The following is a 13861-nucleotide window of genomic DNA, read 5'->3' on the forward strand; positions in this document are numbered from 1 at the left end:
AAATATGCTAACAGTAAAAAAACAAATATATTTTACTTAGCACAAAAGGGGAATACAACGGTAATAAACCAGCAAATGCATTGAGATTCCATATTAATGAGTTTATCTTAATCCAAGCGAATACCATTCCATTTCAGCTAAGACCATTCTAACTTTAAATAACAAGACCTTTAATTTGCTGTAAAATCACAATGAATTTTGCTTTCTGATACTAGTTGTGACAGTGAAAAGTTTATTAAAATATACGTTTGTTAATGAGTAATAAGTCGCGATCCTTTACTTGGAATAATTGTTAACCCTTATTGAAGAGCCTTCTCAGTTCGCCCTACGTCATTGATCTTTGTAACGTAAAAATTTCCAGAAAGATCTATTAAGATCGTCTTAATTCTTATCCAACTATGCTGTAATTCATCCATTTGCTTACTAGTTAATCAACAGTCCAATGAACTGGATGGATCCGGTTGATCGAGTACTTCCCGCATGTTTCGTACGATATTCTCGTAAAATGTCAGACTCCGTTTCAACCTATTAATTTTCATAAGATAATGCTCTTTTGGCATCTGTACGTACTCCTCGCCTTTGAAGATGAATTCACTGATTTTATCATCCTTCTCCACCACCATTTCGTCACTGCTTTTGGAAGTCAAAGTGTCATCATTCTGTTCAATGATTGTGATTGCATTTGTAGATGATGAAACTGGTGATTTGAGGGTTGTTCGGAATACTTCTTCCGGTGCCTTTTCAACAGTACTTTCCTTCTCAACCACTGGTGTTAGTCGCAACGTTTGTTGCTGTGCATTCTTGCTGTTTTGTACTGGCACAAGACGTACGCTGTTACCGTCCAACTGTACCGTTTTTATATTTGCCTCCTTGTTGAGAGTTTTTGGAGAAGCAGTTGTGTTCAACAGCTTCATCTTCATTTCTGCCATTTTTGCAGCAACGTGTTTACGCTTGCGTGTATAATCGAACCGGGACGTCGAAGGTTCCGTGTTTAATTCAACCAGTTTGTTGATGCTTTCAACGTTGGCGACCGAAAGAGTCGATGTGTTTTCATCTATTGTCATGGTGTTACCTGCGTCTTGATCATCTGTTGAGTCTTTATCATCAAGAAACTCTAGAAAACGGGAAAGACATGTTTCCGCATTATTTAAAACCAAACAAATATACACTAAAACTGTAACTACCTTCTGGCAGATCATCTGAATCAAGCATTTCTTCAGTAATCTCTTCCACGATCTCTAACATCTCGTTTTTCTCCAACTCGCCATCACGTTCATTAAATGGAAAGGGAACCGCATTTGCCAGCAGTAACGTACGTCTTTGGCTGCGACAAATGTAAATGCTGGAAAAATGCCGCTCACAAAGAAAGCGATACATCCTGTTTTCTGCCACATTTTGCGGAACGCCTGCTGCCTTTATCCATATTTCGCATCGATCTTGCTGTTTGGGGAATGCGAAAAACGTAACCGCAGGGTTGGCAAGCGAATTATTTCCGCACTCGAAGTAGGAACAGCACTTTTTATTCGCATTAATCCGATAAGTATTCATTTTAGCGGCGCGCTCGTTATCGGCGGCGTCTTTCTTCGTTCGTGTTGAAGCTTCTTTTGTTGTGGCGTTGATTTCGTAAACAATCAAATCTAAACCAGGCTCGTACAGTTAACTTAACTGACAGTCGTGCTCGAACAGCGGTCGTTCGGGAGATGTCTGAAGGCACACAGAAGAGTTTAATCAATATTTTGACCTAAACCGAATATTTTATAGGCATGTACAATTAATAGCAAGCATTCAGGTGTTCATTAACGTACAATAATAAGTTAATGAAACACTAATTTCATCAATAATCAAACGCTATGATACATGCTGCTCCCAACTGTCAAAATTGCGCGTCGGTGATTTGTGTGAAAACGTTCATGGACCAGCCCCGCCGTCTCTACGCACTTTGCGTTTGAATGGCTCGTTAAATTATGGTGCACAACATCACATAAACGCAGCAACTCCCGTCAGGCACGCGCACATATCAATCGCAGTCGTATTGTGGTCAACTGATCGTCAGTGTCAAGCAGTGCAAAGATCATCACCGCCGGGAAGGAAGCTCAGCACATGCAGGCGAAATAGAGAACGAGCAAGATTTGGCCGGTGTTGTGACACTTCTACCCAACTGCCTCTATTACTTCCGCTAAACACAGCATACCCAGAACATTGAGGCAATGAAACCGTTAGCGTATGCGTATGGTTGAAGCAACCGAAAATTGTTTGTCGTCACTGCCGCACTGATTGGTGATAACGAAAAGTGAAACAAAGTGTATTGCTGCAAAAGGGCGTACCGACCGACCGTACGTACGTGTTCGCGGGTCGGACGCGAGAGAAGGGCGAGCTGGGTGTTATCTTCTTTGTATGCAAAATTCCAACTCGGTGCAAACGTACGTGGGATTACCGGGAACTGTTCGTGCTCGAGACTGCATTCCCAGCGGCTGGTGTTTTCGTGGTCAAGGCAAACGTTGCTGGATGGTCTGTGCTTTCATGTGTGTGTCGAGTGGTTAGGATAAGCGTGATTTATTAGCTACAATTAAGCATCATCTTCACACAATACTCCCGGATTGCAGCTTCCGACGCATACACACGTAGAAGAACGGAGGGAGAAAGAAACTGGTGTTCCTGCGCTGCGCCACATGATGAGTCTCGAAACGATGAGCGATTTGAGGAAAAAGTACAAAAACTGGAGATCGTACGTAAAGGTAAGCAAGCGAAATGGCACCACAAAAGTAAATAATTCCTCCTCGACGATCGAGCAAAAGACGATTGCTTCATTGCACATGTGTATGCACCCGGCGGGGCGGTCAACGATCCGCAACTCCGTGGGGCATCATCACCGCCGTCAGCCAGTCAACGAACCACGGCTTCGTGATGTTATGAAATGTGTGTGTGTGTGCTTTTTCTTTCTGATTTAGACCATTTGGTAAGCGTGTTACAACCCGGACACAACAACGTGCCTGGTGATCGACTTGATGATCGAACCATACAACGTACAAACACACATACCGACAAATTCGCAACCCTTCTGGCATTTACGACACGGATTTACCCGTGGTGGATTTTTTTATTTGTCCAAAAACTCCCTTTCCCCACTGGGATTTGCGTGTCTTATACAGTGACGCGTTATGGCAGATGAATCACAGCCTCATGTTTTCTTTTCGTTTTAGGCTGTTGCGTGATCTTGCACGATTCTTATTTTGCCTAAATAAACGCGTAGAAATTAGGCAACTGGGTTAATTCTATTCGCTAATCGAATGATCTAGCATGCATCGGTGGTTTTGCGATTCGCGGACAGCGAACGATTGCAACATCTTTGCTAAAGATCCATCACACAGCAAAGTTCGAACGATCACTGATTTTTCCTTGCGCATTCGGGGTGGTTTTGGGAAGTTTTTTTTTCAGTCGAATGCATGAGATCCGAGAGACAAGGTCACGGGATGGTAATTGCATTACGGCAACGAAAGTTTGTCCGGCGCGTTGTTTTGCGCCGATCGAGGCAGGTGGAATGATGCGTGTGTGATGATAGTGCGGTTCGCTAGTGTTATCGCGTTTTGCCGAAGCGGCTACGCATTAATTACCCGTCGTAACGTTGCCTCCATCAATCAACGTTAACAATTCGCATAGCCAACAATCGCTCTAGCAGTACGCTCATGTGTGAGTGCATTATCGCACTTTAAAACCACAATAGATTAATGGCAAATTTCGATTTGTTTATTTATTTGTTCACATTAGCGCCCTATCAGAGGAGGCTCTCTCTTTGTTTGTACAGATAGTGGTGATTAAAATTAGTCTTTTTTATTATTTTAATTTAAATAAGCTTATCACATAATTAACATACGCGTATAATAATCGTTTACCAGACACTTATCGTTCTATCATCGCGAACGTGCCTTTGTTTTCATTTGTACGAGTTTTGAATCGTATTCTTTCGTACCGTTTAGAGGGGCGCTTTCGTTACTTCAAGTAAAGTTTCTGCGTGCTGCCCTTCTGCATCAGCTCGGTTGCAGCTGTCAAATTCTTAGCAAAAAGAAAAGCTCAAAATCGGGTGAAAGCAAGTGCGCTCTGCTATTGGTATTTTTCGTTCGCATATTGAAAAGAAAATCGTGCTAAAGTTTGCCTCTTTGTTGCGGAAAATGCTATTCCTGTTCACGTGAACCGAAATCTTGTGGTGCCCTAGTAACACCGTACGTTAAAAGCTGTCCATCATGCCGTGGTGCGATTAAGAAATAATCAAGTACGTTAGTCGTGGCAGATGTCCGATTTGGTGGTTTTGACTGGCCTAGGCAGCGACAGTGATACACGGAGGCTATTTAAAAAAACTTAATCGTAACACAATTCTCGAAATAGAATGGACGGATTGATTGTTTGTTTGGTGATGTGCTTCTAATTCGCTCTCCCTTATCTGTTGTGCGTACTGTGCGTATTGGCGTGCGTGTGTGTGTACGCGCTGGCAGTTTGTAAAGCTTGTTTCAGACGCCGGAATGGAAGATGAAACCATGTTTGGTGAAAAGCAATCGATACGGGACTCGGCCCGCTCGCTAAAGAAGTACGGCAGCATATCCGGCGGAAGTCGAAGCCCGGCCGCACTGCAGCCCACCGACGCATTGATACGGCACGACGTCGAGCGGACCGACACGCTGCAAGGCCTTGCCTTGAAGTACGGATGTAGCGTAAGTATAGTTAACTTAAACGACGCCCATAAATAGAATCCATCAGTCTGTTTACCTATCGCATCTGTGCGTTTTTTGTTTCCAGATGGAACAAATTAGGCGAGTAAATAGGCTACTGCCAACGGATACCATCTTCCTGCGGCCGTTTCTTATGATTCCAGTATCGAAAGACTCGCCCCATTATCCTAAGGATCCTGAAGCAATCATACGTCCAAACGCGCTAGCCAGCCGGATGTCATCCGGTAGTGGTGGTGCAGCTAGCGGCAGCGGTAACAGCATTATTAGCAACAATAACAACAGCATCAGCTCCGATGGCAATGGGTACTCGCTGAGCGAGGAATCGCCGCTCGTATCACCGGAGGAGGAAAGTCGCAAGAATCTGGAAGAGTTTCTTGGCAAAATCGACAGCTCGATCGCGTCCACGCGCAAATGCATCGCGGAGGTGCAGCGAAACAGTGACTTCGTGACGAGCAGCCAGAGCGACGATAACCTATTTTTCTCGTCCTCGTCGGGTGGCGGTGTTAGCGGGAGCGGTAGCAGTGGGTACTATTCGAAACCGCGTGCCTATTCGAATGCGTCGTCTTCGTCCTCGATCTCGTCTTACCAGCAGTATCACTATCACGTGCCGAGCGGTGGCAACAGTTCGCAACACGCGTCCGTTGCCGCTGGTGGCAGCGGCGTCAACCATCACAAGCGGCAGAGTTCATCCGGCAGTGCGGCATCCGATACGAATCAGCTGATTGTGATGACGCAAGGCAAGCGGGTGCAAAGTTCGCTACAAAAGCTGGAACGTCAGCAAGATGAACTGTTCGAATTGTAGCACCAGCCGTGGTTGGCAAAGGCGGATTCCACCGGAGCAAAGCGAACACTGGAAGGAGATTCATTCCTGAGCTTTGCGATGGATGACGACGACGACGATGACGCCGAAGACGATCATAACGGTGTGAACTGCCCGATCGGTTTAGAGACACAAGCTCTAATGGTGGTTCCTGTAGGATACGGTGGTCTTATTGCATCACACTATCATCATCCTCATCATTACATCACTCGGTATGTACGCCATCGACATACGCTCCACGTACAATTACAAACGTTTGGCGCTAGTTTAAAGGGCAAGCTGGGCAGCATTGTTGGCGTACTAATTAATCGTACGCGACGCACTGGTAACATTACGTTGCCATCTGCCGTCCCAACAATCGAAGGTACAAGCCTTTAATCGTTACCGATGGACTGACACCCTTTGTGCAATCCTTGTTTAGGGGTAGCCTTTCCAAAGGATCACTTCGGTTAGGTGTCTGTGGGAATCTTATTGTGCTAATTTACCATACCAAGTCCTCATCCAATCACGAACTTTTTTCAATCAGTTAAGCATATATTTATCCAAACTAGCTATTATGATTTCACCCAATGTAGGACGGTGCTTGAATGGGTGAGTCGAAAGTCGTGCCCGTTGTATTATTTTTGCCCCGATCCTTGTACTCGTACAAAGTGGTTGGGTAAACTCCACCGCACGAGATAAGTGCGGTATCAAACACAGTATATTTTTGATGTTTGAGGACTAGCAAGTCCCCACCCACCATAACCGTGCAGAGCACACACACACGCAGGCGGTGATACATTCACTATCGGAAGAATGGTTTCCCCGTTGAGTCCAAAACGATGGGAAGCGCGCAAATGTAGGTGCAAATGAGTGCTGATTCGAATAGCAATTAAACAGTTGGACAGCAACACAGGAGAAGAAACAATCCGACCGAAAGGTGCTATTATATCTAGATTAGTAGAAAAAAGTACACTGAATCCGCGTCATTTAATCAGCTTCATCCGTGCACATTTACCACACAACCATCTAGCGTATGGGCAGAACAGTACACGGCGTCCAGAAGATATCGCAACGCTTTTACAGATAAGCACTCGCAGTAGGGCGTCCGTCGTACATCCTACAAAAGACGCTTAAATAGGTCGTCATTGTCCATGGTGTCTGCGAAGAAAGTGTGATATGATCTTGAGTATATCACATTCATTCTTACCAACCTCGTTCCCAACCAGGAACGGATAAGATGATTGGCTGCGACATGGATGTATTGTGACGCAGTGCTAGCAAAAAAAAACAACACACACGCCATTCAGCGACAATCGTTTCAACAATCGTTGAGAGCATCATGCATACAACAACCTGCGTCACTTAGCGACAAACCGCAGAAATGCGCGGCTTTAATGCACGTTTCTATTTTCATCCTTCACTTTTGTGGGACATGGCGAGAAAGGGAGGGAGAGTGTTAATTGCATCCACAATCCGGCACCTGGTTTCGGTGGAACCCAACACCCAACACTTAGGGCACCTACTACGAGGTATTGCAAGTGTTTTGGCGCTTTTCGTACCTCACAATACTAGAGATTGTGGACATGGCTAGTTTACAGTTGCAGTTTAAAAATAGTCAAATTGCACGCACTCATGAAACATGTTGTGTTTCTTTTAAACGATTCAAACCACATTTCATGACTCATCACACCTAATAGTTAAGTGTCGTTATTCCGATCATTTATCATATTACATATCGTCGTGAAATATTTTATCAAAAGTAGTGAAACAAAGCACAGTGTAGGAAAGATGGCAGGAAATAATGAAAAGGAATTGAACCGCAAAGATAAAAAAGATAGAGAGAATAACCGTCTGCATGGCGAACAAATTAGCTAACCAAACGAATCAAATAATAATATCAATCGTTTTCCAGTTATTTGCTTTACAAAACGTTCCAACTCACACAACTGTTGTAGGTAATTTACAAAGGAGTAAATTATTTATATTACATTTATTCATCACATCGCGCACACACACACATGCAGTGCGGAACCAAAGTATAACGTGTCAATATAAATCTGTTCGGATGTTTGGCGTCTGATTTTATTATGCAAATCATTGCAAAAGCTTAACCTAGCGTGAAACAAATTAATGGACTATTAATTATTAAAACATTGCTGACCGGTTTTGGGTTCCCGTACTGATTAATTTCAGCGTTGTATTTTTTTTTTTCATTAACAACCGTTATCTTCACCAATTGTGTGTGGTTGATAAGGATAAAATTGCCAGCATAATACGTTTAATATTTAATTGTTACAAAACGCGGAAACAATGTCAGAAGTGTAAATTGTTTTGAATCATTTCATAAATCTTATTATAAATCTCGTGTTATATAACACTGCTGTACAAATCATTAATATGTTATGCCATTTTGCATACAAAAATGAAATTGAATCACACCAATGTGTCTGAATACATTCAACAGAAAAACAACACATTTAAAACGAAAGCATAAAACGTTATTAGTTAAGTTATTTTCAAAATTGTGATATCATTTATTACGAAGCTACTGTTTGTAAGTAATCTCATTTCAATCGCTAACATCAACGCTTTTTGCCTCGTTTTATTCGCTACGGATGGAATCTTACCGTATCATCATTCTTAACATAGCAATTAAGGGCTCCGGATAAACCCGAATTGAATGTAGTTTGAACTGGACGGACCATCTGATCTTAATTCCACTAGCAAAACCAAAACGCCTGTAAAGTGAAATATAAGAAATGTGTATAAAACAAAAAAAGCTCCTATAATACTTCACGATCAGCACAGTTCCGGGAGATGATTTGAAGAAAAATTCCAAAACTACCAGAACATCACACCAAGTTACTTTCTTATTCTGGCTCGTGTAAATAAAGACCATACTTTGGCCATAAAGTATAGTCAATAATAGACGACTAACTAAGAGAAGCATAGTTCGGGATAAAATCTCGACTGATTGTCCAGCTATGGGTAAGCCAAGCCACAGATATTCAGTCAACTGAGCAAGGCAAATCACACAAGACCTTTGAAAATCGAGACTAGAGTATTCAACTAAGAGGGCGTTAATAGAGACATTCAAACGAGATTACACATCTGATGATCAATCGTATCAAGCGACTGGTGGTTTAATAGGAGGTATCTTGAAGATCTTGTTACATGGCTGGAAGTTTCATTCATGATTTACTGCCCGGCAATTCCTTAACTATATAAAGAAAGAGAAGTAAAAACTTAAAGAAATCAATCATAAAAAAGATCACCAGCAGCAACATGCATAGAATTTTGAGGGAAATACTTATTATCAACAAGAGCTTATATTCCGTCTTTTTAAGTTTTAATTCCGACGAAACTTTCAGCCATGTAAAATTGCGTAACCTCAGTTGGCAGATGCCCAAAACTCCCTTTGAAATAAAGCGCGCGCGCGCGTGCGAAAACGAGCCTTAGCCGTGTAAATGTGTGTATGATAATGGTAATAGTAATAATCTTAAAGAGACGTTTACAATGTCGATAAAGGAACAACCAATGTAAAGGAATCGCGTAAACGAAAGTAGCGTGCTTGTGTATATAGTGTGAACATATACGAACAACTCCACTGGCTGTAAAGTAACTGGCAAGGGAAATAGCAGAGTGTAGCGAGCTCCATCGAATGGGGCCGGGATGTGTTATGTTGATATAGAAGGACACAGAAACATGAGAAGCAGTGAGAAACCGCTAAAGTAAATGAAATAAAATATATCTATATCATGTTTAACCAAACAAACTACATCAAATACGCGTCCGTTATCCGGTGACGATCATCTGTGTGATCATCTGTGTGATCATCTGTGCTGCGTTTATTCTTCATTAAAGTTCGTTACTATATGTGGTTCGTTTGCAATTCGTTCTGCGAAGAGGACACTTGTGGTGGATTGGAATAAAAATGGGAGGGAAAATTACAATCTCATGCTGCTACTACAACTACATGGTGATTATCCATGTACACGCCGATCGCGCGTAACGTTTCGCTAAATTTCCGTCATGTACAGTCGTTCAATCTTCTGCTCGTTTTGCAAAATGTTGCCCCGCGTTGTGTCGATCATTTCGCGGTACTCTTTGATGTTTACTTCAATCTGCTGCAACTGTTGCTTCAGTGGTTCGATGGCGTTCTCCGTCGCACTGGAAATTATCACATTTTAAATTAGTGGTGCTAACACGTTTCGAAACATTTTGCGGAAAACATCGGTGTGCAATACTGTACCTTCGCTCTTTGTTTAGCTCCACCATGGATTGGGTATAGATCTGCTGCCAGCTAGCTAACTCCCGCTCCATGGAGTCGATATCTTCCTGGATGAAATCCATCAGCTTCCCGAGCGGATTCACGGAACGGGTTAACTTTTGTATCGATTCGCGCAACGATTCCATCTGCTTCGCCGACGACTGTCTTTGTCCGGCGGTCCATTCCTGTAGGGAAGGAGGGAAATCATACCTGTTTTAAAAAACATTCCGAAACATTGAATAACACAGTTACCATATCTGCTTTCCGTAGCATCTCACTGTCGGTTCCCGTGTGGGTGGAAAATTCTTTCTGTGTTTCCAAAATTTGCTGCACCAGATGGCCCTGTTGCTCTTCCTGTTCGGCAGACTGCAGCAACTGCTGTGCCGTCGTTTCTTCCGTGGCCACGCTTGGGTTGATCACTCGTCCGTACACGATGTCATCGGTGACGGTTGTCGGGTCCTCGATCACGATCAAATTCTCACCATCGTCATCCAACAGCTCACTATTGAACACTTCCATCTTGACGTTGATTTCGCCGAGCTTTTGCGTTTCGTTCGGTTGCAGTATTACTTCGACGTTTTTCTCCTTCCGACGCGGTGCACCCGGTCTTGCCGACGGTGGCCGAACACTGGGTGGTCTCAGGCTGGTCCGTGGTCTCATAACCGTCTCTACAGATTGCTGACGGTGCATCGCAGGTTTTGTGGACGGTTTCGATTCAGCCGGTGCAGCCGTTACCGAGACTTCTGGCGTTCGGTTGGGGCCCATATCGCCGGGTGCAGCTTCCTCGTTACCCGATGTATCGGGACCCATTGTGCCACCACTATCCTGTCTACTGAGCGAACTATGCAATCCATTGAATTGGTTCATCTCCGACAGTGCATTATTTTCGCTTGCCGTCAAACTATTTTGCTTTTTCAGCGAAGATCGTCGGCTGCTACTGTTACTGCCGGGTTGCTGTTGTTGCTGCTTTCGCTTCTCATGCTCCTCGTCGGCCGATGGTACGGCATTATCTTCGCCATTTGCGTCGGCTATAGTTACTGGCTCTCCAAACTCCTTCAGCGAATCCCTTCGCTTGCGACTATCATGCGGTGTTCCGTTTGTAACCGTTTCCGTACCATTTGTTATCGGTTCCGGACGAACCGGTACTACCTTTTCCGGTCCGACCGTGGGATGTTGCTCTTCCGGGATGGAGGAAATGCGTTTAAGTGTTTTCTCTTTCCCTTTGCTAGGCTTATCGGGCTTCTTTTTAGTTGATTCATTGGAAACTTTAGTACCGTTCGGTTTAGTTTTTCCCTTTTCCGTTCTGCTTTCTGATTGCTGAACGGATGAAACATTCTTACCAACATCCTTTTCCTTTCCAACTTTGGTGTTTTTATCCTTCCGTTTATCCACGACTGTAGTTTCCTTCTCTTTTGGCTTTTCTTTCGTCTTTTGTTGCTGTGACTTTTTGTCCTCGCGTGTCTCTACTTTGGTGGTACCATTTGTTTCAGGGACACCGTTTGTCGTGCCGTTGGCGGTTCCATTTACCTTCACATTGTCACCTAAGTATTGTCGCACTATGTCTGTTGTGCTTAGCTTTTCTTCCAACGCACTTGCAAGTGCCTGCAGGAGTTCGTTTGTACGTTCCGGTTCCAAACCGGCCACGATTTTCGAAGGCCGAACTTTTAGTTCACGGCCTGTTGTCAGTTCTGTAGAACGAAAGCAGATAGGGGGATGTAAGTGAAACGTTCACATAAGTAGACATGGTCTATCTTTTCCAATTTCCAAACAAAGACTTTATAACCACTTGTCACGTTGTGAAATTAACACTGAAGAATTATTGCCGTTTTTGGATTATTCCTCCACTGCTCTGTTGTTGTGAAAAGACCAAAAAGTGTCTGAAGAATTGTATAATTGATTTACATTTTTGTTTCTATAGGTTCCATGAAACAACCCCAAAATGAAAATTTTTGAGATGGACTTTATCAACTTAAAAATTTGAAAATTTAAACAAATGAAGAGTTCATGATAAATACATATGTTCACTCCGGCGTTATACGTTACGTTACGATGATTCAGCAAAAGGGACAAATAGAAGAATGAGAACGGAAATCAATAATCATCCAACGACTGACCACTGGAGAACAGGTCATCTGGTTTGAGGTCTGGCAAGGTCATCGAAATGGAAAGCCACCCGAAGGTTTCGCGTTAATAAGCATATCAGATAGCAGGAAGGGAAAAATGCTACGGGTTTCTAACGATTTTGTGTCTGTTGATCAGTCCCCGCCAACAGCGTGTCTCTATGTCAACAGGATACCCTAAGGATTGATGCCAAATAAACAACCAGCGAACCACCATTAACTACTTACTAACGACGTCAATGAGCTTCTGTAGAAACGCCATTTTCGAGTCCCGATCCTTAATATTGTCCGAATTTAGTTCGTCCGCCGTATACAAACCTTCCAGCAGGCCATGCTCTCGTATTATCTGCATTGGAAATAAAAGCAGAACAAAAAGTACGCACGCAAATTCCGTCGCATTACTTAAAATGACCACAAACCGGCGATATCGATCGCCATCGCGTAGCGGAAAAGCGAACGCGATTAACGTACCGCGTGAACGATGTCATGCAGGAAACGGAACGGTGGCTTACGCAGCAGTTTATCGGTCAGTGCCGGACGTTTGACAAATTTACCGAGCGAACTTTGCGTTTTCTTCAAAACGGTCGCATCCAGTTCGGATGCCATTTTTCGGAACAGCGTTTCACTATCGTTGGGCACACGTTATCAATGTAGGGTATGAACTATGCTGACACATTGCTCGAACTTTCCGGATTAACTATACAACCCTTTCGACCCTTCGAAGTTGTTCGATGATTCGATGGAATACGACTGACCCACTTTCGGTGACAAGGAATAACTTGGACAACGTAGCTCGGCTGCTCGGCAGATACACACTACTATAGAACAACAAAGCGTTTAATGAACGTGTTTAGGCTATGAAAGTGTTATTCTCGGTGTTGTAGACCAATCATCACCATGGAAACCGCTGACGTACGTTGGAGTTTTCAACCAGCGCTGCAGGACGCAACCGTCGTAGCAAGGACAAGAAATTGTTCCAAACGAATGCAGCCTATCGAGTCCCCGTTACATTCGGGGCGAGAAATGAAACTACGCCTTATTAAATTTACATTGAAAGTATTGTATTCGGGCCGACTTAATCTAGGAATGATTTATAAAATAATTACGCCTTTCCTCCGTTGCGTGCTTAGGGCTGGGTCCACACAACGGAACCAATTTTACGATTAATTTCAGATAAAATAATAGCGGCTACTTCTTGCTTATCGAATGGTAGTCTGGAAAGAAAAGAGAAAACAGGTTAGTATTCCCATATTTACTCAGTGAATGTTTATGTTATTTTACTTTGCGGCTAAATCCCCACCACCGTCAATCTCTTCCTTCTTTGCTCGGCGGTTTGCATGCCGATTAGCTCTGGCCGCTTGAGTATCCTTTGCTGTGATCAGCTGTGTTTGTTTCGCATCCTTCCCCTTGAAAAGAGATGATTTTGACGATTTCTGCAAAAATAGATAGTGAGCGATAGCGATGGTGGTTGCAAATCTCTCAAACCATGGACAGAGGAGTGAAGGACGTACCTTTGTTTTCTTTTTCTTCTTTTCGTACTGTAGTGAATCGTAGTAGTTGGGCTTTTCACGACGAACTCGACTCGTCCGACGGCGCTGAACCTGCCCAGAACCTTTGCGCCCATCGCTGCAACTGGCGGACGCTGCTTGGGCCGCTTTACGCTTCGCTGTTTTCGTGCGCGATGGTGGCTCGTATACGGCCGCACTGGATTGGCGCATACTGAAAATGTGTCCACAGGAACATTTCTTTGACGCAATCGCCACCTGCACCTCACACTCTGGACAATGTTTGGTAATCATTCGAGTTTTTACCATGTTCCAGTGGCCGACCCGAAAAGAAATTATGCTTTCTCCATTCGCTCGGCTGGACGTTTGACAGTGAAATCGTAAATATAAACAAACAACATACTACGCGATGGAAATGGTCCGCGTGTAGATCAAGCGATCGA

At 43.6% G+C, this 13861-nt stretch overlaps 4 protein-coding genes across 5 annotated transcripts; 1 reads left to right on the forward strand and 3 right to left on the reverse strand.

The window, feature by feature from the left end:
- Positions 1-103: 103 nt before the first annotated feature.
- LOC125761441 (uncharacterized) lies at positions 104-1692 on the reverse strand. Its single transcript, XM_049422578.1, has 2 exons — positions 1185-1692; positions 104-1114 (listed from the first exon to the last, which is right to left on the reverse strand). Exons 1-2 carry the CDS (start codon positions 1546-1548, stop codon positions 432-434), a joined length of 1047 nt encoding a protein of 348 aa, XP_049278535.1. The 5' UTR covers positions 1549-1692; the 3' UTR covers positions 104-431.
- Positions 1693-1978: 286 nt separating this feature from the next.
- Positions 1979-9298, forward strand: LOC125761443 (lysM and putative peptidoglycan-binding domain-containing protein 1). Of its 2 annotated transcripts, XM_049422580.1 has the most exons (4): positions 1979-2522; positions 2604-2735; positions 4488-4703; positions 4789-9298. In XM_049422580.1, exons 2-4 carry the CDS (start codon positions 2670-2672, stop codon positions 5521-5523), a joined length of 1017 nt encoding a protein of 338 aa, XP_049278537.1. In that variant the 5' UTR covers positions 1979-2522; positions 2604-2669; the 3' UTR covers positions 5524-9298. The 2 variants fall into 2 exon arrangements, with proteins under 2 accessions (XP_049278537.1, XP_049278538.1); XM_049422581.1 differs by lacking the exons at positions 1979-2522; positions 2604-2735 and adding an exon at positions 2742-4267.
- Positions 9299-9332: 34 nt separating this feature from the next.
- Positions 9333-12858, reverse strand: LOC125761423 (TRAF3-interacting protein 1). The gene is made up of 5 exons (XM_049422530.1): positions 12385-12858; positions 12142-12259; positions 10046-11481; positions 9776-9978; positions 9333-9693 (listed from the first exon to the last, which is right to left on the reverse strand). Exons 1-5 carry the CDS (start codon positions 12517-12519, stop codon positions 9543-9545), a joined length of 2043 nt encoding a protein of 680 aa, XP_049278487.1. The 5' UTR covers positions 12520-12858; the 3' UTR covers positions 9333-9542.
- Positions 12859-12957: 99 nt separating this feature from the next.
- LOC125761457 (UPF0547 protein C16orf87-like) lies at positions 12958-13812 on the reverse strand. Its single transcript, XM_049422602.1, has 3 exons — positions 13425-13812; positions 13195-13346; positions 12958-13127 (listed from the first exon to the last, which is right to left on the reverse strand). Exons 1-3 carry the CDS (start codon positions 13725-13727, stop codon positions 13040-13042), a joined length of 543 nt encoding a protein of 180 aa, XP_049278559.1. The 5' UTR covers positions 13728-13812; the 3' UTR covers positions 12958-13039.
- Positions 13813-13861: the final 49 nt, after the last annotated feature.

Source organism: Anopheles funestus, chromosome 2RL (genome assembly GCF_943734845.2).
Source record: "Anopheles funestus chromosome 2RL, idAnoFuneDA-416_04, whole genome shotgun sequence".
NCBI classification, from domain to species: Eukaryota; Metazoa; Arthropoda; class Insecta; order Diptera; family Culicidae; genus Anopheles; species Anopheles funestus.